Source organism: Mirounga leonina, unplaced genomic scaffold (assembly GCF_011800145.1).
Source record: "Mirounga leonina isolate KUSES-001 unplaced genomic scaffold, KU_Mleo_1.0 Mir_94, whole genome shotgun sequence".
In the NCBI taxonomy this organism is placed as follows: domain Eukaryota; kingdom Metazoa; phylum Chordata; class Mammalia; order Carnivora; family Phocidae; genus Mirounga; species Mirounga leonina.
The window spans coordinates 2,732,226-2,757,902 of NW_023270855.1; the positions used below are offsets into that span (position 1 = coordinate 2,732,226).

Here is a 25,677-nt window from a genome sequence, read left to right on the forward strand (position 1 = left end):
TCAACAAAGCAACAAGCACTCCCCTCCCCACCCCCACCCCAAGCCTTTTTGCAGTTTCCGAAAAAAGCAGTTTCCTTCACAGAAAGCCCTAGTGCTCCATGTTTGTGACAAAATCCATCCCTTAGGACTGATGCCAGGAGAAAACAGTAAGATCCAGAATTTCCCCTGCAGCAGCATTTTCTGAAATGTAAACAGTTTATCAAATATAATTTATTCAGAAAAAAATACAATGTTTTAAGAACTTAATTCCAATAGGCTGACAGAACCCAACAGCTGAGCAGAAAACAGCCTTCTGTGAGCAGTACCAGGTCAGGGCTGAGAACCGCCAGCAGGTCTAGCTTTGAGAGAAGGCTCCACCGGTCATACCAGGTATAAAGGACCCTATGAATGATTGATGGTGGTGGCCCCCTACTCTTCCCAGGCTGCCCATTTGCTCCACTGTGGGTTCCTGGTTGCAGCCAGGATAGCCACTCACTCATGAATCCATAACTGTCAAGTAACACTGTGCGACCTCATCCCAACGCAAATCCACACACATACAACACAAGCACCTATTATCAGCGACAATATTTAGTACAGCAAGTCGCAGTCTTAGTCTGAAAATCCGGTGTTACTGGTTGTGAGGCCGCTTGGCTACGGGCTCCTCCTCCTTCTCCTGCTTCAGCCATCGTTCCAGGAGTCCTGCACCCCCTCTCTTGGTGGGGAGTGGGCTCTTTTGCAGGACCTGGCTGGACCACTGGGGCACATCTGACTCTGCCTTTGGGGTTGTTTTGGGCTCCTCCTTTTTGGGTGACTTTGTGGCCAGCCATTGCATCATCTTCTGGCTACTACCACTTGCCTTGAGCTCCTAGGAGGAAGAAGAGAATGTTTACACCACCCAGCTCAACCTTTTGGGAACAGGCCAGCTTCAAGGGAAGAAGCAGGCGCAGAGGCATTAGGTACTGACCCAGGCTTGGGAAGTACTACTGAGAGCCAGACGGGGCCCCTGGTCAGGAGCGGGGAGAAGGCAGGAGCGGCTGAGTGTGCTCCAAGGGGCGCGAGGCCCAGCCAGCCCTGAATACTGACTCAAGAGGTCTAGACAGGGTCCAACATTTTATATTTTGAAAGAGCTCTCCTGAGGAGTCTGCGTCACAGCCAGCTTTGAGAATAGCGCTCTGCTTAACCTTGCCATACATAAGGAAATGTGAGTCTTGGAAGGTTTAAATTAAAGCTAATAGTGAAAGGCCATATCCTAAAAGAAAAAGATATTCTGACAGAAGACAGAAAGTTCAGAAAGGACCATCAGTCACAGGCCCCTACCTTTTTGACCAGTAAGTTGAGAGGAGCCAGACATTCAGGAGTGTTGTTTCGGGTGTTGTTCACCACGCAAGAGACTGGATGGAAGGCGATGTTCTCTGTGGGGTGGATTAACTTCAGAGCTTCCCGAGTGGAGACCTCACCAAAGTCAAGCCATTTAGAGACTTCCTCCTCTCCATCTAATATGGCAGGCATCCTAGTCAGTGAGGTAGAGATATTAGCTGGGAGGTAGAGGGAGGGTAGGGACAGAAGGGAGACCTGAGTCAGCACGAATCATCCTAAGGATAAGCTTGTCCTCTCTCTACACCTCATGTGCCGATTTGCTGCCAAGTGTCCCCTGACCACAACTTGACAGGGCACGAAATTCAACCCTAGAAGAGCTAGCTTACAAAGTTTCATGGCAAAGACAATGAATAGTGCTATGACTGGATCCAGTGCACTCCAGTGTACATCCTGATCGGTGAACTTTCTAGGACTAAGCCTAGAATTAAAGGGACAATTTGTCTATCAGTAATAATCTCTAGATTTACAGTAAGAAAGAGTTATTCACATAATTGTGAACTCTAGGAAACTATGCCTCAGGAAGCAAGGATGCTGCTGCCTAAGATGACTCCTGGAGATAGTAGGAAAAGATTCTATGTTTAGCTTCCAGTTTTATGTCCTAGGCCAATGTGAAGCATGCCACACATTCACTGGTGGGTGGCACAGTTGATTTTAGGAGATAAATGCATGAACATCTATTTTAATAATTAAAAGTCGTAACTTCAACAAATCAAACGTGTACTTTAAAAAATACTTTACAATTGGGGCGCCTGGGTGGCTCAGTGGGTTAAGTGTCTGACTCTTGATTTTGGCTCAGATCATGATCTCAGGGTCATGAGATGGAGCCCCACACCGGGCTCCACGCTCAGTGGGAGTCTGCTTGAGATTCTTTTCCTCTGCCTCTTCCCCCTGCTTGCTAGCTCTGTCTCAAATAAATAAATAAATCTTAAAAAAAAATTTAGTTTCTGATGAATGGCATCTCTGCATTGTATTATATAGTTCAGTTTGAAGTAGTTGGGAGCGCTTTACTTTTTTTCTTTTTCTTTTAAGATTATTTATTCGACAGAGGAGAGAGCGAGCGAGAGCAAGAGCAAGGGGAGCGGCAGACAGAGGGAGAAGCAGACTCCCTGCAGAACAGGGAGCTCAACCTGGGGCTCGATCCCAGGACCCTGAGATCATGACCTGAGCCGAAGGCAGACACTTAACCAACTGAACCACCCAGGTGCCCCTGCTAATGCTTGTTTTTAAAATGTCGCCTGTTCCAATGTGATTGCTATGTTAGAGAGCAATTTCAGCATAATAAAAATTTTGTGTTTATAGTTTTGTCTGTGAGAAACACAAGGTGAACGCACAGGCAACTGCACCAAGTTGAACGGAGCCTTCTAGGAACACAAAGAATGCACACGTACACACACCTCAAACATTGACAGCTACTGTGTTGTGATTCACTACACGTTATCTTCCAAAGTTGTGTTTTGCTCTTATTTTGCATTTGTGAACTTCTCCCTATATAAAAAACCCTCTTCATTCAACATCTCACACATGTCAAAGCTTTGTAGCTCAAAACATGCGAAGCAGTGCATGTAGGTGGAAAATTTTTAAGTACTGACAAGAAGCTTGAACTATTAGAGCATCTTCAAAGTAAAAAGAGAACATGTGGTATCTCCTTAGCAACAGACATAAAGGAATCCACCAGTGACAACATTGTGAAAATAAAAGGAATGTCTATGACTGCAACAACTTCAAGAAGTATCATGAAGTCAGTATCAGTCAGGCCTAAAGGAACAGAAACAGAAACAATGAAGAGATTCCTTATCCTATGGACTGAATGCCAAATAGTGAAAAAACTGCTTTCTCAAAAAGAGAATGCACGATCTGAAAGACCAGAGAAGTGGCTCCTCCGAGTGCTAGCAATGAATGGCTTGGTGGTTTCAAACAGTGATGGAATTTCCAAAGCTTTCAGTGTCAGGAGAAGACATGAACATGAATGAAAGTGTCGGAAGAATTTTCGGCAGTTAATAAAGTCGTTAATTGCAGAAGGGGGCTATACACTGGATCAAAATGTTCAATTTTGATTAAATACATATCTACTATAAATGCATGCCTTGAAGGAACATTTCTTTTTCTTTTTTAAGATTCTATTTATTTGACAGAAAAAGAGACAGCGAGAGAGGGAACACAAGCAGGGGGAGTGGGAGAGGGAGAAGCAGGCTCCCGCTCATCAGGGAGCCCGTTCTCCCTCTCCCATTCCCCCACTTGTGCTCTCTCGCTCTTTCAAATAAAATCTTAAAAAAAAAAAAATTTTATTTATTTGAGAGAGAGCACGAGAGAGCAAGAGCACAGAGGAGAGTGAGAGGGAGAAGCAGACCCTGCTGAACAGAGAGCCCTTCATGGGGCTCAATCCCATAACCCTGAGACCATGACCTGAGCCAAAGGCAGACACCTAACCAACTGAGCCACCCAGGCACCCCCAACATTTCTTTTTTTACCCCAGAGATCAGATCATGACCTGAGCCAAAGACAAACATTTAACCAACTGAGCCACCCAGGCACCCCTTGAAGGAAAATTTCAAAGGCAGAAAAACATGCCCCAGGATTTAAGGCCACAAAAGAGCACAAATTTTGCGTAATCTTCCCTCCATTTCACGATAGCTTATAAGCTACAATTTCTCTGACACTCATTTTTCACAAGCAAATTCTGGAACTTTCTAAGGTAAAGTGCCATATTTAACGTAGTATCTATGTAGACAACTGTGGTACTGTTTTTAATAGATCCCTATTATTTTTTAACGTGTTCCTGATAAATTTTTAGGTGTTGTCCCCCTAACCCTGCTTTTTCCATAAGTTCTTGGGTTTTCACTGTACAGTCTGGCACAATGTAGTGCCTTTTAGGAATGCATGTCATATTATAGCCAAACTGACCATAACTGTATTTTGCAAAGCAACTGCTACCCTCTAAACTTGTGCACTGAATCCAAAAGCTACTTATCTAAAAGCAGAGTACAAACCCTCCTCTGAATCCTTTCGGACCCAGGGATAAGAACTGTGACTTGCCTAGGGTGAATGTCATTCAAACTTTTGCAGGAATCGACTGTGATGATGGTGTAGGAATACAGGAGGTCTCCTTCTGGGGACTCCCAGCAGTCAAAGATCCCCGCCATTGTCAGCAGCCTCCAGTTGTCCCAGACTTTCTCCCAGTGCTCGGGACTGTCCACGGCACCAACATTACCTGACTGAAAGCAAAATACATGGGCAGATTAATACTCAGCAGCCCCCTCCTACACATAGGTTGGGTACTACTACAGACTTAACATGGCAATCATCTTACAAGTACTTCAGCCCATGTGTTATTAACTCCTCTTGACCCACTGTCCCAAAAGTAAGAAGTTTAATGGCAAGTACCCACCGAAGCTATGGATTTATGGATCCTTAATGCTTTCAGAATACAATCCAACATCACCAATGGGCATTCAGGCCTTTCACAATCCAGCCCATCATTCTAGCTTTTACTAATAATTTTAATTTGAGGGGTGCCTGGGTGGCTTAGTCAGTTGAGCGTCTGCCTTCAGCTCAGGTCATGATCCCAGGGTCCTGGGATCGAGTCCTGCATCAGGCTCCGTGCTCAGCAGAGAGCCTGCTTCTCCCTCTCCCTCTGCCTGCCTGTTCTGCCTACTTGTGATCTCTCTCTGTCTGTCAAATAAATAAATAAAATCTTAAAAAAAAGATAAAATAATTTAATTTGAACCAAATCCAGCGGTCTATAAATTAAGCCTGTGTGCAATTTCATGCCTTTTTATCTTGCCAGAGCAACTTCCTCTGCCCAAAATGTCCTGCCATTTCTCATCATGCCAGCTCCTACTTGCCATTTAAGATTCAGTTCAAGACCCAGAATACAGAAAGCTGGGAAGAGTACCCCCTCCACCCTTACAATAAGAAAAGAGCTAGATAATCTACAAAAATCATAACTTTTCATTTTTATTATTTTATCTTTTTTAATTTTTTTTATTTTCAAGCCCCACATGGAGCCCAGTGTGGGGCATGAACTCATGAACCTGAGATCCAGACCTATCATATCAAGGGTTGGACGCTTAACCGACTGAACCACCCAGGCGCCCCCAAAATCATAACTTTTCTTAAACTCATCAGAAAACTGAGGTCACTGGGCAACCAACTGGCATGAACTTTAGGAGAAGACAGGGGCCTCCAAAGGAAGATAGAGACATAAGTACTGGCTGACTGGTGGCAAGAGGAGAAAGACAAGGCCTTCATTCAGATAAAATTATTACCAAATTGCTAAGAGCAGTGTATGGGCTGGCCTGAGAGCCCAGAACCCCTGGGAGCTGTGGATGTCTGGGGAGTTCGCATCAGCTTGCTGGTTTTTTTTTTTTTTTTTTAATTTAAAGATTTTATTTATTTATTTGACAGAGAGAGAGACAGCGAGAGAGGGAACACAAGCAGGGGGAGTGGGAGAGGGAGAAGCAGACTTCCCGCTGAGCAGGGAGCCCGATGCGGGGCTCGATCCCAGGACCCTGGGATCATGACCTGAGCTGAAGGCAGACGCTTAACAGCTGAGCCACCCAGGCGCCCAGCTTGCTGGTTCTTCTCCATCAACTTCCCCAGCTGCTCACAAGAAAGATGGGGGCAGAGCAGGAGACTAGAGAAAGCCTGCCTTGCTGGTACATGCCTAGAGGAGGGGAGCTCTCTTACATCAGGAAAGGCAGGAAAGCCTCACCCAGTCATTTCTCCTCTAAGGAGCAAAAGCCTTAAGGGGCCAGGGTATGGGTAATAAAGCCTACTGCCCCTAAGATACAGGTAAAGACCCAATGAGTCTGGGGAAAGGTAAATGAAAAATCCCTCTACTCCCCTGGGGAAGGAGTAGGATCCCTGAGAAAGCCTGAGCCTGACAGCCAGGGCCACAGATCTGCCTGAGAATGAGGCTGTATGAAGACAATGAACACTCTCCCACCCTTTATATCAGCAAGCATCACATGGACAGGAACAGCAGCCTAATTCTAGGGAAGGGGCAAGAGCATAGAGAGATCCTTTCCAAAGCACAGGCCTAAAAGGGAGGTACTACAGCTGAAAGAAGCAGGGCTACTGAGATAAACTGTCTGGAGAATCACCCTTACCCTGAACACAAGATGGCACAGAGAAATTTAAAGCCTATAGTGAGTAAAGGTAATTGTAACAACAAACCCAGTTCAACTCCTAATAAGATCGGCTCAACCTCACACACTAATGGCCTATTAGAAGGATAAGTGTATCCATTCCCAGACATAATTATTTATCTCAGTCTCTATGTATGGCAATCAATCAAAAATTACAAGACAAACAAAAAAGCCAGAAAACCCAATGAACTGCCAAGAGATATAGAAATCAACAGAACCAGACTCAAGATATTTCTTTTCCCGGGGCGCCTGGGTGGCTCAGGCGGTTAAGTGTCTGCCTTCGGCTCAGGTCATGATCCCAGGGTCCTGGGATCGAGCCCTGCATCGGGCTCCCAGCTTGGCGGGGAGCCTGCTTCTCCCTCTGCCTGCCGCTCCCCTTGCTTGTGCTCTCTCTCTCTATCTCTCTCTGTAATAAATAAATAAAATCTTAAAAAAACAAAAAGATATTTCTTTTCCCAAATACTAAAACTATCAGAAAGGGAATTTAAAATAAGTTTAATTAATATGTTAAAGGCTCTTGTAGAAAATGTAGACAACATACATTAACAGAGAAAAAATCTTGGGCACCTGGGTGGCTCAGTCATTAAGCGTCTGCCTTCGGCTCAGGTCATGATCCCAGGGTCCTGGGATCGAGTCCCACATCGGGCTCCCTGCTCCGCGGGAAGCCTGCTTCTCCCTCTCCCACTCCCCCTGCTTGTGTTCCTGCTCTCACTATGTCTCTGTCTGTCAAATAAATAAATAAAATCTTTAAAAAAAAAAAAAAAATCTTGGCAAAGTAAGAAAGAAGACTTGACAATAAAAGCTACCCAAACTAATGCACAGAGAAAAATAAAATACACAGAAGAGAACATTCAAGAACTATGGGACAATATCAAATTGTCTAATATGTGTAATTAGAATCCCAGAAAGTGAAGAGCAATGGGTAAGAAGAAATACCTGAATATATGATGGATGAAAATTTACCAAAAATTATGAAAGCATCAAATCACAGATCTGAGGGGGGCTCAGAGAACATGCCAAACACACAATGTATAAAAACTACACATATCATATTCAAACTGCTGAAAACCAAAGAGAAAATCTTGAAGGCATTAGGCAAAGAGGATGTTGGAAGCACACATTACAAACAGAAGAAAAAAGATAAAAATTACAGTAGACTTCTCAAAAGAAACTAGAAGAGCCAGAGGCAATGGAATATTTTTTTTTAAGTGCTGGAAAAAAACCCAAAAAACTGCCAACCCAGAATTCTATACAAAGTGAAAACACCATTCAAAAATGCAGACAGTGATGCCAGGTGCTGGGGGCAGAAAAAGACTAAAAATGAGCACGGGGGAGAAAAACCACAAGAAGCTCTTAACTCTAGGAAACAAACTGAGGGTTGCTGGAGGGGAGGTGGGTGGGGGGATGGGGTAATGGGGTAATTGGGTGATGGACATTAAGGAGGGCATGTGATGTGATGAGCACTGGGTGTTAGACACAACTGATGAATTACTGAACATTACATCTGAAACTGATGATGTACTGTATGTTGGCTAGTTGAATTAAAAAATGGGCATGAGGTTTCTTTTTGGGGTGATAATAATGTTCTGAAATTAGACAGTGATGATGGTTATGCAACATTTTGAATACTAAAACCACTATACACTTTAAAAGGGTGAATTTTATTAAATGTAAGTTATAGCTCATAAAGAGAATCATGATGATTAAAAAAATGAACTAGATGGTTTTTTGGACAAACAAAAATAGAATTCATTACCTGCAGGCCTACACTACAAGAGGTATTTTTTTTTAAAAGATTTTATTTATTTATTTGACAGAGAGAGAGAGAGAGAGAGAGCAGGAACACAAGCACGGGGAGTGGGAGAGGGAGAAGCAGGCTTCCCGCCGAGCAGGTAGCCCGATGCGGGGCTCCATCCCAAGACCCTGGCATCATGACCTGAGCCGAAGGCAGACGCTTAACGACTGAGCCACCCAGGCACCCTACTACAAGAGGTATTAAAAGAAGTTCTTTAAGCTTAAGGGATATGATACCAGATAGAAACTTGGATCTACCCCAAAAGTAAAGATCCATGGAAATGGCTAAAAATTAGGGTAAATGTAAAATGTATTTTTTATCACTCTAAAATATAATTGACTAAAGCAAAATAGTAGCATGTATTGTTGAGTTTATAGCATATGAAAAAGTAAAACCTATGACAATATACCAAAAGATGGGAGGAATCAGGAATATACTGTTATAAAGTTCTTATACTACACAAGAAGCAGTTTATTCTTTAAATGCAGATTATTAATTTAAAATGTATCCTATTGGGACACCTGGGTGGCTCAGTCGGTTAAGCGTCTGCCTTCAGCTCAGGTCATGATCCCAGCGTCCTGGGATCGAGTCCCACATCGGGCTCCTTACTCAGCGGGAGCCTGCTTCTCCTCTGCCTTCCGCTCCCCCTGCTTGTGCTCGCTCTGACAAATAAATAAGTAAAATCTTAAAAATAAAAATAAAATGTATCCTAGAGAGCAGCTATCAAAAACATTTTTTAGAGGCGCCTGGGTGGATCAGTCAGTTGAGTGTCTGCCTTTGGCTTAGGTAACAATCCCAGGGTCCTGGGATCAAGCCCCACACTGGGCTCTGTTTGGTGGGGAGCCTGCTTCTCCCTCTCCCTCTGCTTGCTGCTCCCCCTGCTTGTGCGTGCTCGCTCTCTCACTCACTCTCTCTCAAATAAATAAATAAAATCTTTTTTTTTTTAAGACTTTGTTTATTTGACAGCGAGAGAGGGAACACAAGCAGGGGGAGTGGGAGAGGGAGAAGCAGGCTTCCTGCTGAGCAGGGAGCCCGATGCAGGGCTCGATCCCAGGACCCTGGGATCATGACCTGAGCCGAAGGCAGACGCCCAACGACTGAGCCACCCAGGCGCCCCTAAATAAATAAAATCTTAAAAAAAATTTCTTAAAGAAGTAAAAATAATAAGCCAACAGTGGAGACAAAACAGAATCATAAAAAGTACTCAATTTAAAAGCAGCCAGGAAAAAAATGAGAAAAGGAAAAAAAAGCTAATGAAACAGAAAACTAGCAAAATAGTGAATTTTTAACCCCATCAGATTGATAATTATATCAAATGTAAATCTTCTAAACACCCCAAAATTCCTTCCTCTAGGAAGCCTTCTGTGATGCCCCAGTCTGAGTTATATGCTCTCCTCTATGCCCCCATAACCTTACAAGCATGCCTTCCTTGAGCATCAGCCTGTGACTGTTGACTTGGGTGTCTTGGCAGTCGAGCTTCAAGGATAGAAATCATGTCTTCTGAACTTCCAGGAGACTAGCAGCAGGACCATATACAATGGTATATGGTTAATAAATGTCCACTGAACAAACAGATACATTTTTAAGTAGGCTCCATGGCCAGCCTAGAGCCCAGCGTGGGGCTTGATCTCAAGACCCTGAGATCAAGACCTGAGCCAAGATTGAGAGTTGGATGCTTAACTGACTGAGCCACCCAGGCGCCCCCAGATACATTTTGATAGGGAAGAAAAATTAGATAGAATTGAGAATGTGCCATCCTACTTAATCCACATAAGTGCTTAAAAGTCTCTCAAGAAGAGTGCCAGAGGAAAATGCTCTTTTCGGATATATAATTTCTAGTCGGAAAAGCTAAGCACTAGAAATCTTATGGATTGGTTCCCTCAAGAAAGAAGCCCCAGAATTCTGACTGTTAATTTATTTACTTATTTTAAAAGATTTTATTTATTACTATTTTTTTAAAGTAGGCTCCACACTCAGCGGGAAGCCCAATGTAGGGCTTGAACTGAGCTGAGACCAAGAGTTGGATGCTTAACCAACTAAGCCCACCCAGGTGCTACTAAAGATTTTTTTTTAAAGATTTTTAAAAATTTATTTATTTGAGAGAGAGAATGAGAGAGAGAGAGCAGGAGAGGGGGGAGGGTCAGAGGGAGAAGCAGACTCCCCGCAGAGCAGGGAGCCCGATGCGGGACTCGATCCTGGGACTCCAGGATCATGACCTGAGCCGAAGGCAGTCGCTTAACCGAGCCACCCAGGCGCCCTAAAGATTTTATTTTTAAGTAATCTCTACACCTAGTGGGGCTCGAACTTACAACCCTGAGATCAAGAGTCACATGCTCCATCGACTGAGCCAGCCAGGAGCCCCCAATAATTCTCAATTTTTTAAAATTTAAATTCAATTAGCCAACATATAGTAACATCATTAGTTTCAGATGTAGAGTTCAGTAATTCATCAGCTGCATATAATACCCAGGGCTCATCACATCACATGCCCTCCTTAATGCCCATCACCCAGTTACCCCATCTCCCTACCCACAATAATTCCCAATTTTAATGAAGCAAACTGATGAGAATGCAAAGGCTTTAGCAGTATCAAAGCAATAAATGTGATTAAAATGAAAACATGTTGGCATGCCTTATTTTTTTTCAATTTCCTTATAATGTTATGTGAACAGGCTAAATTTTTTGTCTTAAAGTGAGAGTTCTTTTTTTTTTTAGATTTTATTTATTTATTTGTATGAGAGAGAGAGACAGAACAAGCAGGGGGAGGGGCAGCTGTTAAGGGAGAAGCAGGCTCTCTGCTGAGCAAGGAGCCCGATGTGGGACTCAATCCCAGGACCCCGGGATCATGACCTGAGCCAAAGGCAGACGCTTAACTGACTGAGCCACCCAGGCGTCCCTTAAAATGAGAGTTCTATGAGGGGATTGTTAAATATAGAGTCACCATGTGACCTAGCAAATCTACCCCTAGGCATAAACCTAAGAGAAATTAAAACATATATTCATACAAAAACTTGTAAATCAATGTCCACAGAGCATTATTTGTAGCAGTCAAAAGCAGAAACAACCCAAGTGTCCATCAACTGGTGAATGAATAAACAAAACATGGCCTATCCATACAATGGATAAGCCATAAACAAGCACTGAAGTAGTGACACACGATACCACATGGATCAACCCTGAAAACCTAATACTGAGTAAAAGAAGTCAGACACAAAAGACCACATATTGTATGATTCTAAATATATTAAATGTCCAATATAGGCAAAACTACAGAGACCAAAAGATTAGTGTTTGCCTGGGCAGGGGGAAATAGGAAACAGAGAGTGATGGATAATGGATATGGGGCTTCTTTTCAGGGTGATGAAAATGTAAAATTAGACAGTAGTGATGGTTGTACAACTTTGAATATACTAAAAAAATCACTGACTTGCATTTTTTTTTTTTTTTTAAAGATTTTATTTATTCATTCATGAGAGACAGAGAGAGAGGCAGAGGGAGAAGAAGGCTCCCAAGGAGCAGGGAGCCCGATGCAGGACTCGATCCCAGGACCCTGGAATCATGACCTGAGCCGAAGGCAGACGCTTAACCATCTGAGCCACCCAGGCGCCCTGACTTGCATATTTTAAAAAGGTGAATTTTAGGGCACCTGGGTGGCCCAGTTGGTTAAGCGACTGCCTTCAGCCCAAGTCATGATCCCGGTGTCCTGGGATTGAGTCCCACATCGGGTTCCCCCTGCTCTGCGGCGAACCTGCTTCTCCCTCTGCCTCTGCCTGCCACTCCCCCTACTTGTGCTCTCTCTCTCTCTCAAATAAATAAGTAAAATCTTTAACAACAACAACAACAACAAAAGGTGAATTTTATGGGTGCCTGGGTGGCTCAGTCGTTAAGCATCTGCCTTCAGCTCAGGTCATGATCCCAGCGCCCTGGAATCAAGCCCTGCATTGGGCTCCCTGCTCCGCGGGAAGCCTGCTTCTCCCTCTCCCACTCCCCCGGCTTGTGTTCCCTCTCTCGCTGTCTCTCTCTCTGTCAAATAAATACATAAAATCTTTAAAAAAAAAAAAAAAGGTGAATTTTACGGTGAATTATACCTTAATAAAGCATTTATTTTTTAAAAAATTCTGTGAAGAAAGAAACAAAATGTCCTTCTTTGGATTAGCCTCTCTAGCCCTTTCCAAATATCTACTGTGAATGCTGTTGACAATACCTTTTCTGTTTTGGCTTGGGGGAAGTAGATGAAGTATGGCTGCTTTTCGCTAGTAACCTCACATCGCTGCCACTCATAGAATCCATCTGCTAAAACGACACAGCGTCTTCCCTTTCCGAGAGGTACCTGAGGGAAAATGTGAGTAAGATAGGGTCTTAGTGACAGAATGTGTCATGGACTTGAGTTAAAATCCCAGGTCCACCAATGTATGACCTTAGAGCAGTTATTTAATTTCTCTGTAACTCTCTTTTCTTATGCATAAAGTCATCACTCACACAGCTGTTGAAAAGATTAAATAATGTACTCCAGCTCCAGCTGCATTTAATTTAAGTACATGAGAACCTCCAAGTGAAAACAGTCTAGTTGAACCCAGTCAACCTACAGAACATGAGAAATAACAATAGTTTTGTTTTAAACCACTAAGTTTTGGGATGACTCATTATACAGTAATATATATTAATAGTACTCAACATTATTAGCAACTGGGAACACACTTTCCAGGAGAACCTTATTATATTTCTCAGGTATATAAGGCACTAACAGCTCTGCTGGAAAAAAGAACAGAGTATGTGCCTTTTCCCTAGACCTGCTACCTACCTTGAAGGAACATTTCTCCATTATGGTATCACTACGACAGTTGGAAGTGTTGAACTTCAGCTTAGAAGGATCACTCTCTTTGAACCAAGATGGGACCAATCCCCATCGCATGGGAGCAATGATACGTTCAGATGAGTCTGCACCCTGTAATGGAAAAGGTTAAGATCCAGTGAGGAGATAATGAAATTTAGAAAACCAAATGTAGCACACGCATTACATTACACTGAAATACAAAAAATACAGATTATTAAAAGGGAAAGATTCTACTTGAAAACGATTTTATTTATTTATTTTTTAAGATTTTATTTATTCATTTGAGACACAGAGATAGAGAGAGAGAGAGAGAAAGCATGAGCAGGGGGAGAGGCAGAGGGAGAGAGAGAAGCAGGTTCCCCGCTGAGCCAGGAGCCCTATGTGGGGCTTGATCCCGGAATGCTGGGATCATGACCTGAGCCGAAGGCAGACGCTCAACCATCTGAGCCACCCAAGCGACCCAAGAGTTCTTTTTTTTTTTTTTTAAGATTTTATTTGTCAGAAAGAGAGAGAGAGCACAGGCAGGGGGGGAATAGCAGGCAGAGGGAGAAGCAGGCTCCCCACTGAGCAAGGAGCCCAATGTGGGGCTCGATCCCAGGACCCTGGGATCATGACCTGAGCCGAAGGCAAACACTCAACCAACTGAGCCACCCAGGCATCCCTTGAAAACAATTTTAATGATTTATCACGATGTGAGTAACTTGAGGTCTTCAGCATTTATTAGAATATAAGACATATTGCTTGGGTAGGGTGGGGGATACAAAGAAGTTTAGTCTGTAAACGGTTACTTAGTGCCTCCTATGAGAGAGACATAGTGCTAGGCCTAGCAGTTCATGTGGTCCTAGCTCTCAAGAAGCACAGGTCACAGACAATGATAATACAGTGAGGTACATGCTATGATCAAGGCATGCACAGGGTGCCGTGGGGCACATGCAAAAGTGTTTAACCTCAAAGGGCTTGCACAATAACATGCAAGGCCACAAAGACATAAAAATATTAATAATTTGAGATACAACAGGCTAATGGCCATATAAGTGGTACAGATGAAGAGTAGCAAAGGAGTTCAGTGGAGAGTGATCTGTGAGAGATGGAATGGATAAGTTATCAACTCCTCAGAAGGAGCAAAAAGACAGGGGTGGGTTGGGGTGATTCTTTAATTAGATCCCACAAGAGGTACAGAATTCAGACAAAGAGATGGGAGGGAAGACCAGATGTAAAATTAAATGAACAGGGGTGCCTGGTTGGCTCAGTTGGAGAAGCACGTGACTCTTGATCTTGGGGTTGTAAGTTTGAGCCCCTCAATGGGTGCAGAGATTATTAAAAGCAAACAAACTTTAAAAAAATTAAATGAACAAAGAGGCAATGTCAAGAATGGGTAGGAAGTGGTTTTGTGCAGCAAAGTAATATAATAGCAAGCCTGAGGATGCTATTTTTTGGAGGGCCTGCTTACAAGGTTGGCCCTCAGCATCTGGGAACTTGGATTTTGAGTTTTCCCCCTTTCCTAACTGATAAGGATGGTTTGGTTTACTGTGTCTAGTCTGTGCAAAAATGAGGTTTATGCCTAGCATCTGCTTTCCTTCTGAGAGTCTGGAATTTTGGTGCTTGCTAGGCAGAGTACCCAATAAAAACCTTGGGCTTTCGGGGGGCTGGCTCAGTCCATGTGACTCTTGATCTCAGGGTCATGAGTTCAATCCCCATGCTGGGTGTGGAACCTATTTAAAAAAATAAAATAGGGGCGCCTGGGTGGCTCAGTCGGTTAAGCGACTGCCTGCGGCTCAGGTCTTGATCCTGGAGTCCCGGGATCGAGTCCCGCATCGGGCTCCCTGCTCAGCGGGGAGTCTGCTTCTCCCTCTGACCCTCCTCCCTCTCGTGCTCTCTGTCTCTCATTCTCTCTCTCGCAAATAAATAAATAAAATTTTTTTAAAAAATAAAATAAAATAAAATAAAATAGAGGGCGCCTGGGTGGCTCAGTTGGTTAAGCCACTGCCTTCGGCTCAGGTCATGATCCTGGAGTCCCGGGATTGAGTCCCGCATTGGGCTCCCTGCTCGGCAGGGAGTCTGCTTCTCCCTCTGACCCTCCTCCCTCTCATGCTCTCTGTCTCAAATAAATAAATAAAATCTTGAAAAAAAAAAAGAAAGAAAAAAATAAATAAAATAGGGGCGCCTCAGTGGCTCAGTGGGTTAAGCGTCTGCTTTCGGCTCAAGTCATGATCCCAGGGTCTTGGGATCAAGCCCCATATTGGGCTCCCTGCTCAGTGGGTACCCTGCTTCTCCCTTTCCCACTCCCCCTGCTTGTGCTCCTCTCTCTCTCCCCCAAATAAATAAAATCTTTAAAAAGATAAAATATTTTTTTAAGGATTTATTTATTTGAGAGAGAGGAGAGTGCGTGCCAGAGTAGGGGGAGAGACAGAGGGAAAGAGAGAATCCTCAAGCAGATTCCCCACTGAGCATGGAGCCCGATGCGGGGTTGAATTCTAGGACTGAGATCATGACCTGAGCCCAAATCAAGAGTTGGCCCCTTAACCGACTGAGCCACCCAGGTACCCTAAAATAAAATCCTTAAGAACAAAATGGAACAAAACAAAGCAAAACAAAACAAAACAAAAAGCCACCTTGGACTTTCAGTTCCTAATGGGTTGCCCCGGGCAGAAACACTGCACATTACATTTTTCATTGCTGGAAAAGAAACATGCCTGGTGTAGCCCTCCTCACAGGAAGGAGGGAAGACAAGGAAGACTGTGCATGGATTTTTTCCCAGATTCCTAGTGGTGTCTTTTTCCCTTGCTGATTCTATTATGTATCCTTCCACTGTAACAAACCTTAGCCTTAATATGCCTTATTTGTTGAGTCCTTCCTAATGAACCTCCAAATGTGGGGGTACCCCAACACATGGTTGTTAAAATTTGGGGAGTAACTGGCCCCTTGAGAACTTGATTAAATCTACAGATTAAAACGCCTACTTATGCGTGCATGCACGTGCATACACACACACACAGACACACTATTCTATATGGTGTGCAGAAGAGTGCATTCTGGGTGCTACCATGATGGTCTGGGGGTAAGGATATGGTGAGTCTCATGATGGTAGTAAGAATAAAAGACACCAGGGGCGCCTGGGTGGCTCAGATGGTTAAGTGTCTGCCTTCGGCTCAGGTCATGATCTCAGGGTCCTGGGATCGAGTCCCACATCGGGCTCCCTGCTCCGCGGGAAGCCTGCTTCTCCCTCTGCCTCTCTCTCTCTCTGTCTCTAATGAATAAATAAATAAAATCTTAAAAAAAAAAAAAAAAGAATAAAAGACACCAAAAGACAGACTAAAAACAAAATTGTGATGGTAAATGGAAAAGAAAACAGGTCTGATTAAATTTTCAAGCCTAGAAGAATGAGCAAAAGAAAAAAATCTGAAGAGGGGCTTGATTTGGGGAAAGATGTGTTGATTTAAGATAATAGTGGGACATCTATAGCAGTTCTTTGTTTTATTTTCTTTCTTTTTTTTTTTTTTTAAAGATTTTATTTATTTATTTGAGAGAGAGAGAATGAGAGAGAGCAAGCACATGAGAGGGGGGAGGGTCAGAGGGAGAAGCAGACTCCCTGCCGAGCAGGGAGCCCGATGCAGGACTCGATCCAGGGACTCCAGGATCATGACCTGAGCTGAAGGCAGTCGCTTAACCAACTGAGCCACCCAGGCACCCATCTTTGTTTTATTTTCAAGTCTGTAGCTATAGCAGTTTAAAGAAACGGTTGCAAAATCTTTGACACTCCTCTCACTGAGAGCTGGAGGTGTATGTTCCCTCCCCTTAAATCTGGATGGGCCCGTGATTCACTTGTAACCAACATAATGTGGCACAAGTGACACTGTATGATTTCTAAGACTAGGTCAGAAAACGTGTCAGCTTCTTCCTCGCTTGCGGAGACACTCCTTCTGAAGCTCTGAGCTGCCAAGTAAGAAATCCAGCCACCCTAACACTGTCATGCTGAGAGGAAGCCCAGGCTACATGGAGAGGACACACATAAGTGTTCTGGTCAACAGCCTCAATTGAGAATCAATGCCAATTGCCAGGTAAGTGAGTGAAGATACCTCTAGATCAGAGGCTGGCAAATTTTTCTGAAATGGCCAGATACTAAGTATTATAGATTTTGCAGGTCATACAGTCTCTATTGCAACTATAATATAACTACTGTTACAGGGACAAAGCAGCCATAGATAACAGATAAATGAATGGATGTTTTTGTGTTCTGTAACATTCCTGCTCTAGATGATTCTAGCCCCAAATGCCAGGTCTTCTCAGGTGAAGCTCAGACTTCAAGGAAGAGACAAACCACACCTGTAATGCTCTGTCCTCATCCCTCACTGGTGAACAGAACAAAAAGTTTGTTTAAAGTCACTAGAATAAGGGGCGCCTGGGTGGCTCAGTCGGTTAAGCGTCTGCCTTCGGCTAAGGCATGATCCCAGGGTCCTGGGATCGAGCCCCGCATCAGGCTCCCTGTTCGGCGGGAAGCCTGCTTCTCCTTCTCCCTCTCCCACTCCCCCTGCTCGTGTTCCCTCTCTCGCTGTGTCTCTCTCTGTCAAATAAATCAATAAAATCTTTAAAAAAAAAAAAGTCACTAGAATAAAAGCCAATGCAGCTATTTATTATGTCCAACAAGCACTCAGAGATATGGAATTAAAGCTTAGGAGAGAGGCAGCATAGTACAAATAATGGGTCAGCAAACTTTCTCTGTGAAAGGCAGATAATAAATATTTTTGGCTTTGTGAATCCATATAATCTCTGTTGCAGTGACTCAAGCAACTCAACTCTACTGCCACTGGTATTATGAAAGCAGACAAAGAATGAAGGAGCGTGGCTGTGTTCTAATAAAACTTTACAAGAACAGGCAGTGGGCTAGATTTGATCTGAGGACCAGTTTGCCAACCCCTGGTATAGAGGAAAAAATAAAGCCTTTACAAGAAGACCCTGGTTCAAAAATCCCATCTCTGCTACTTACGAGGTTGGACTAATCTCAACTTCCTGGACCCTCAACGTTCCTTATCTGTCAAAACAGAGTGAACAATACCTACTTTGCAGGATCATTTAAATGCATGACATGAAATAAGCACACAGATTATAGTTTAGTATTTTTCTAAGTTTAGAATTAAAAACAAATAGTAAAATTTTCTATGTGAAGGTGACTGTTAAGGTCGTGAGGACAAAGTTTCTTAGAAAGTAAATCAGGGCTCCTGGGTAGCTCAGTCAGTTAAGTGTCCAACTCTTGATTTTGGCTCAGGTCATGATCTCAGGGTCTTGAGATTGAGCCCTGCATAGGGCTCTGTGCTCAGAAAGGAGTCTGCTTGAGATTCTCTCTCTCAAATAAATAAATCTTAAAAAAAAGTAAATCAAGCACAGGATTTAACCTGGGGGTACAAAAAGAAAACAGAGAAATGAAGGAAAACAGAATCTAAGAAAAAGTACCTAGAGAAATGAAAGTAGAATGAGAAAGAATGAGTAGAAAGAGAAAAGTCAAGAGGATACAATTCTAAGATAAGAATCATCAGCGGTGGTACCGTCTCCAAAAGGCTTCCCTTTTGTTTAAAGCTAATCTCTCCATTGTGCTCCTTATAAAATCCTGTCCTCTTACTTCCAAAATCTTGCCTTATCAGATAATCTCCTTCTCTTTCTCTCTCTCACACACACATACACACACTCCATTTTCATTATTCATGGCAGTTAGGTTCTACAAAGTCACTGTGAACACTGAATTAGTGAATAGTGGAATACTGAACTGCTGCTCTTAGGGGAAATAGAGGGTTAGGTTCCCACCTACCTACGGAGACATTTTTATCAACTGAGCAGTATATAACCTTGTTCTGTATTTCTGTTTAAAGACACTTTAATACATATAGTTGATTCATTAATGTTGAATTCATGACCAACAGCACTGTAATTCATGCCTGAATGATGTTTATCTAATATGTTTTTCCCTATAAGGCATATTACAACCTTCTTGCACTTAAGAATACAAACCAGCACTTTAGCGTTATGCTTGGGGACAATTTTAAACAGTGAAATCACCAACAAAAAGCACAGGAATGCAAAAAACATAGCACTAAATCAACTCCAAGAAGGGTACTTGTTTACAAGGTAAGAGCTAAAACAAGAAGGTAGAGCTTTGCTGGGAATGTGTACATTGGGTGACTCAATTTCCTCTATTCTATACGTCCATGAATGACTTCAAAAGCAACATGAGTATTATTTTGGGGAATACAAATCATTTTAGAAAGTAGGCAAATCTGCAACTTGAAATCCACAAAATAATGAGGATCAACTATGTGTGTGTATATATGTGTATGTATATATATATATATACATGTGTGTGTATTCTTCCCCTTAAAGACAGAGGAAGCCTGGTTATATTGTATGCCAAGAGGCAGGAAAAACAAAGGCAATTAATGAGCATGCACTGTAAGTAAGGAAAAGACTACCCTGGAAGAAATGGTAGCATAGCTGAATTTAACATGAATTTGCTCCTTGGTGAGTTACAGACAGAGACTATACCAGGTGGAGTTGTCACACAAAGTAAACTTTATTTGCAGCAAATAAGATGGGGGTAAGTGGAGATGGGGGTGTGGTGAGTCCGTTCCTTTTATTTAGGGTTAGAATGAATATTCAGAAAGGGGAGCTTTATCATTGCCTGTAAAAGTGGGCATAAAGTTGCGCAGACGTACTTTGAAAACTTGCCTATAATGCCTCTTATGTTATGTTAATGAAGCCTGGGCTCCAACTAGGGCAGAGGCTTTAACATTATAAAGAAGCAGAGGTAACTGTAGGATAAGGGTAAAGGGGCTATGCACAGGCTCTGAAGCGGGAATAAACTGGGTGGGGCTTGGGATCATTATCTCAAGCAAGGAATGCAGGACCTTGTTTACTTCTGAAACAGCACTGGGAGTTTTACCACTGATTTGCCTCTGATAAGGTTAGGCTATTTCCTGGCCTGGTAGACACTGTTAGTTTTGCATTCCCTTTGTTCCCTTAAAATCCTTAACTATTGAGGTTGGTTTTTTTTTTTTGATGGGTTAATTCTGACACCTCCTGGGAAGTTTTGCAAGAAGTGAGCTTAGGGTGCCTGGGTAGTTCACTCTGTTGAGAGTCCTCTTGATGTGGACCGGATTCATGGTCTCAGGGTTGTGAGGTCAGACTCTGTGCTCAGCTGGGAGTCGGCTTGAGAGCCTCTCTCTCCCTCTGCCCCTCTTCTCCCCCACCCCCTGCACACTCTCCCTCAAATAGATAAAGTTTTTATTTTTAAAGATTTCCATTTATCTAAGAGAGAGAGCGTGTGCGTGCGAGGAGCAGGAGTGGGGGGGAGGGGCAGAGGGAGAGGGAGAAGCAGACTCCCCACTGAGCAGGGAGCCTGACTTGGGGCTGGATCCCAGGACCCAGAGGTCATGACTCCAGCTGAAGGCAGATGCCCAACCAACTAAGCCACCCAGGTGCCCCAATAAATAAAATCTTAAAAAAAAAAAAAAAAGTGTGCTTAGGCAAGCAAAGCCAGTAGGACACAGATCACAGAAAATAGCTGGGGGCCTAAAATGACTTCTCTTGCGTCATGAAAGCTATGTCTCATCTTTCTTTTTCTGGGGACCCCCCTATTTCTGTTTAAAGTTGGGTAGAGAATGTAAATCCAAGTGTTAATCTCATGTGAGATAGGAGGAAGAGAAAGAATGCACAGGGCTTTTGGGGCGCCTGGGTGGCTCAACTGGTCTTGATTTTGGCTCAGGTTGAAAACTCTTGAGTTGTGAGATCAAATGCTTTGGGCTCTGTGATCAGCAGGGAGTTTGCTTGAGATTCTCTCCCTCTGCCCCTCCCCACACTAATGCACACGTGTGTTTGCTCTGTCTTTTGAAATAAATCTTAAACAAAACAAAACGAAGAAAAACAGCTTTTGTGAATCCTCTCTTCAAGAATCAAATGTGCCTTCCAAGCAGAAGAGCCCCCTATCCAAAGCATAAATGAGGTAACAGTACAGAATGGTCATTTAAATGATCTCTGATCAGGAATTTGCAAAACAACAATACTCTAAATTTGACATTCTCAACATGCAATTTGACAACCCTTCCCCACCACCAAGATCTAACAGGGAGAAAGGGGGGTATGCTGCTGGCATCTGGTGGGTAGAGGCCAGTAATGCTGCTAAACATTCTGCAATGCACAGGACAGCATCCCATCCAAAATGTCAAGAGTGCCAAGGTTGAGAAATCCTACCTTCCAAATCCCACTGATCATCACCTTTAATGTTAGTGTGTTCACTGGACAATTCTAAGCCAAACCCAAACATGAGGCTGCCCCCTAATGGGAACAATAAGTAGAAAATGGCTGAGAAGCCAAAATACTGAAAATATTGCTCAATATTAGTCATCTTTTCCTTCTACCCTTTTGGACTTGTGACCAGAACAGCTGGTAGAGCTGGGGTGGATAAATGAAAGAGGAAGTAATTGCAAATAGTGGTTTCAAATGCAAATGCTGCAATCTATACACATGTGCTGGCCACTGATACATATTAATGATCAGCTGAAATGATTCTAATTTTGTTTTACAACTTGTAGGTTTGAGACAAATGTAACCTTATTTATCAAAATTAGGAAACCCCAGCAATCTTAACAAAATTTATTAGCGATGTGGAGTCAAAATACTACATTAGTAAATTCATACCACTGATGGAAAGGGAGGGAAGCTATGTTTGCTAGGAGCTCCATCTTCTCCATTCCTAGTTCCAGGAAGCATCCACTGGAGTGGTTACGGAAAGTGGTCTGGACCTCAGTCCCAGCTCTGTCCCCTCACTTACTGGGTAACCTAAGACAAGTCACAATATCTCTACACTTCTGTCTTTACATCTGTTAAACAAATTTTTCTTCCAGCTAACATTCATTCTGTAATTCTAAAGACGTGATATAGAGAGAACCAAGGCTAAAAAAGGCACATACATTTAATCCGTCTCTCTTTTCACTTCAATTAGGCCTTCTTTTGAAACATGTTTTATTATTCTTTTCCAGTTAAGGTTCCCCATGATACTTGTTTATTTTGATTTCCCTCTCATTAAAAAGGTTTTTAGTTTCAACAGGGAAGGATGCACTCAGTAAAAACAGCTCAAGAATAAACTATTTCATGTATATGGCTTCATTCAACCAAAAAGATCGTGTTATTCGGTATGCTTATTTCAAATAATATAGAAATGAACCTTGACTACAATATTATCACAAGAATTCTGATAAGTAGCAGGGGTACAACTGACTTTATAAAGTGATTTAAGTATTACAGATCAAACAGAATAAAAATCCAGGATGGAAACAATCATGATTTTTAATAACCTACCAAGGGCATTTAAAATGCTTAAGACACGGAGGGGCGCCTTGGTGTCAGTTGAGCATCTGACTCTTGGTTTCAGCTGGGGTCCTGATCTCAGGGTCCTGGGATCAAGCCCCATCAGGCGCCTCGCTCAGTGTGGAGTCCGCTTGGGATTCTCTCTCTCTCCCTCTGCCTCTGCCTCTCCCGCTTGTGCTCTCTAAAATAAATACAGTCTTGGGGCATCTGGGTGGCTCAGTCGTTAAGCATCTGCCTTCGGCTCAGGTCATGATCCCAGGGTCTTCGGATCGAGCCCCGCATCAGGCTCCCTGCTCTGCGGGGAGCCTGCTTCTCCCTCTCCCACTCGCCCTGCTTGTGTTCCCTCTCTCGCTGTGTCTCTCTGTCAAATAAATAAATAAAATCTTAAATAAAATAAATACACTCTTAAGATAAATAAAATGCTTAAGACATGGAGAAACCATTCATTTCTGGAATTAAGCATTTTATTTACTGCATACTAGCACTGGTGCTCAGGTGCATGCACACACGCCCACACACACATTCAGGAGATAAAGAACCAGAACATGATTATGAACTACTGGTCACTCCAACACTACAGAGGTAAATACTATAGAAACAATGAGTGCAATTGAACTTCAGACAACCAAACCAACCGCATCTGTTCCTAGCTTCAGTAAAAGACAAACATGAAGAGAAGCAGAAAAAAATAGAAACTTCATGTTAAGAAACCCAGAGGTGTTTCAGATTAGCTCGTCGTAATCCTGCTCTAGGCCTAGAGATTCTGGTTCATCTGGCCTGGTAAGGGGCAGGAAATCTTTTTTTTTTTAAGCTACTCAAATGACCCTGATGATCGGTGAGGTTTGAAAGATGCGGTCTTAAGCGTATTCAAATAGGGGGGGCTCAAATAAATTTGGCATGCATTCCGATGAACCCTGAAATGAGCCCGAAGAACACTGCATCATCGTGTCCCCCCCCCCCAAAGATTTTATTTATTTATTTGACAGAGATAGCGAGAGAGGGAACACAAGCAAGGGAAGGGGCAGAGGGAGAGGCAGGATCCCCGCGGAGCAGGGAGCCCGATGCGGGGCTCGATCCCAGAACGCTGGGATCATGACCTGAGCCGAAGGCAGACGCCCAACGACTGAGCCACCCAGGCACCCCACGGCATCATCTTCTAAGATGAGAAGATACCGATCAAACTTCTCTTTGCAGTGAGGTCCGGAGTGGTTCTCAACGGGGGGTCAGAACCCGTGAGCAGAGGCTGAGCGCGCGCCAAACCCAACCCAAGCGGATGAGCATTCCCTGCGGGCCCAGAAGCCGGCCCGGCACAGACACCAGCGGTTACCTTCTCAAAGTGCAGTCGCGACAGAAGCACTGGGCTGTTGGACTGAGGGCTCTTGTTGTACGAGGGGCAGTACTTGTCGGAGTCCTTCCACTCGGGGAGCCGCTGCCGGCCCTGCCGGTCCCGATAGGCGCAAGCTCGGGCCAGCACATCTTTAGGCAGGTGACAGGAGGTGCGCCCGCACATGCTCCCGCGCGGCCCGGCACAGCCTGGAGACGAGAACACGGCGGGGCGGTCGCGCTAGCTCACGGTCTCCCCGCCGCCGGCTCGTGCCAGCCTCGCCGAGACCGGATACACTGCGGGAAGGCGGCCCGCCCCGAGGCGCCATTCTTCAGCTCAGCCGGCGGCCGAGAGAGGCACGGGGGCGAGGGGCGGTCAGTGCTGGAGCAGCACGCCCTGCCTCCGCCGGACCCTTTCCGGTCCGCCTACTCTCCTCCCCCACCCTCGGGGCACCGACTGCGGGCGGGGGGAGAGGCTCCCGCCCGCTACCCTCCAGCACTGCAGCCTGCGCCGCCAGGAGGCCGGCTCTCCGGGCGGGAACTCGACCTGCTCCCTAGGGCCAGGGCCCCCGCCGCCCCGCCGCCCCGCCGCCCCCGCCGCCCCTCACGTCCACCTCGGCCCGGCCGCCCGCCCGCCCGGCCCCGCCTCACCTCACGTCCACCTCGGCCCGGCCGCCCGCCCGCCCCCGCCTCACCTCACGTCCACCTCGGCCCGGCCGCCCGCCCGGCCCCGCCGCCCCTCACGTCCACCTCGGCCCGGCCGCCCGCCCGCCTCGCCTCACGTAACTCAGCTCGCCCCAGTCCCCCTCCACCCCGCCGCCAACGCCGCCTCACTTCACGTCCACCTCCGCCCTGCAGCCCACAACGCCCTCCTACCGCAGGCTCTTACACGCTGCGGGCCCGCGCTCTGGCGTCAGGCCCCGCCCCCAGCGCGGGCGGCCCCGCCCCCAAGTGGCGGGAGGTTCCCGCGGCGTCCCGCGCGCCCTGGAATCTGAATCTTCTGAAAAGACCCCAAGGGAAGGCTATGACCCGGAGCCCCGCTCTCCTCCATCTTCGCCCTTCCCCCTGCGGGGTCCGCTCCGAGAGCTAGCCGCAAGAACGGGCTGGGGCCGGCTCACCCTCGCGGCGCTGGCAGAGACCCTCGATGTGTCCCAGGGAGCGTGAGGGGCCCTTGTTTGTATAGCGAGAGCCAGGACTAGGGCACCGGGTCGTTGTAGGGATAACAGGAAACATTCTCTTTACTTCGCAGTGAGGCTAACCGCCTCAGAGTTTTGGGCCAAAAATTGAGAAACAATCAGGAAAACGTCCATGAATCACACGTCACTCTCATACTTCAGTGGGCACCAGAATGTGACTTTCCAGGGCCTTCACCTACTTCCCCACCCCCAAATCTGAATTTCTAAGGGTGAGGCCTAAATTTTTTAAAGAACAGGCTTTGCAGGCCTACTTCGGCCATGAAATTAGCAAAGCCACCTGGCTTTAGTTTAACAGCAGCTGAGGGGGCCTCTGAGCCTGCTCCCTTGCGACATAAACCAAGGATTTCTGCATCTTCAGCCAACAGAGTGCTCTCTAAGGGCTGTTCTTCCCCTCTGGGCATTCACTGAATTGGGTGCAGGCAAACCTCAGTGCACATGCTAGGAAATGCCCAAATAATCCACCCAAACCCTCTGAGGGCTCCATTCATCACCTAGAGAAGGAGGGCGATGGTGAGGATGCAAGAACAGGCACATGACCTCAGTGACTGCTGTCATGACCTGCACTGCCCCTGTTCTGGGGCTTGGAGAGGAGTGGGAGTGGTCTGACCTCAAGTACAGAAGCCAAAAGGCTGTGGGTGTGAACCGGATAGAGCAGGTGTTCTTGGTGGGGGC

At 44.9% G+C, this 25,677-nt stretch overlaps 1 protein-coding gene across 3 annotated transcripts; it reads right to left on the reverse strand.

The window, feature by feature from the left end:
• Positions 1–190: 190 nt before the first annotated feature.
• Positions 191–24,721, reverse strand: HMCES (5-hydroxymethylcytosine binding, ES cell specific). 3 transcript variants are annotated; one of them, XM_034996936.1, is made up of 7 exons: positions 24,644–24,721; positions 23,814–24,019; positions 13,103–13,246; positions 12,506–12,631; positions 4,393–4,571; positions 1,300–1,492; positions 191–847 (listed from the first exon to the last, which is right to left on the reverse strand). In XM_034996936.1, exons 2-7 carry the CDS (start codon positions 23,994–23,996, stop codon positions 611–613), a joined length of 1,062 nt encoding a protein of 353 aa, XP_034852827.1. In that variant the 5' UTR covers positions 23,997–24,019; positions 24,644–24,721; the 3' UTR covers positions 191–610. The 3 variants fall into 3 exon arrangements, with proteins under 3 accessions (XP_034852827.1, XP_034852828.1, XP_034852826.1); XM_034996937.1 differs by lacking the exon at positions 24,644–24,721 and adding an exon at positions 24,505–24,519; XM_034996935.1 differs by lacking the exon at positions 24,644–24,721 and having other exon boundaries at positions 23,814–24,371.
• Between the last annotated feature and the right edge of the window lie 956 nt (positions 24,722–25,677).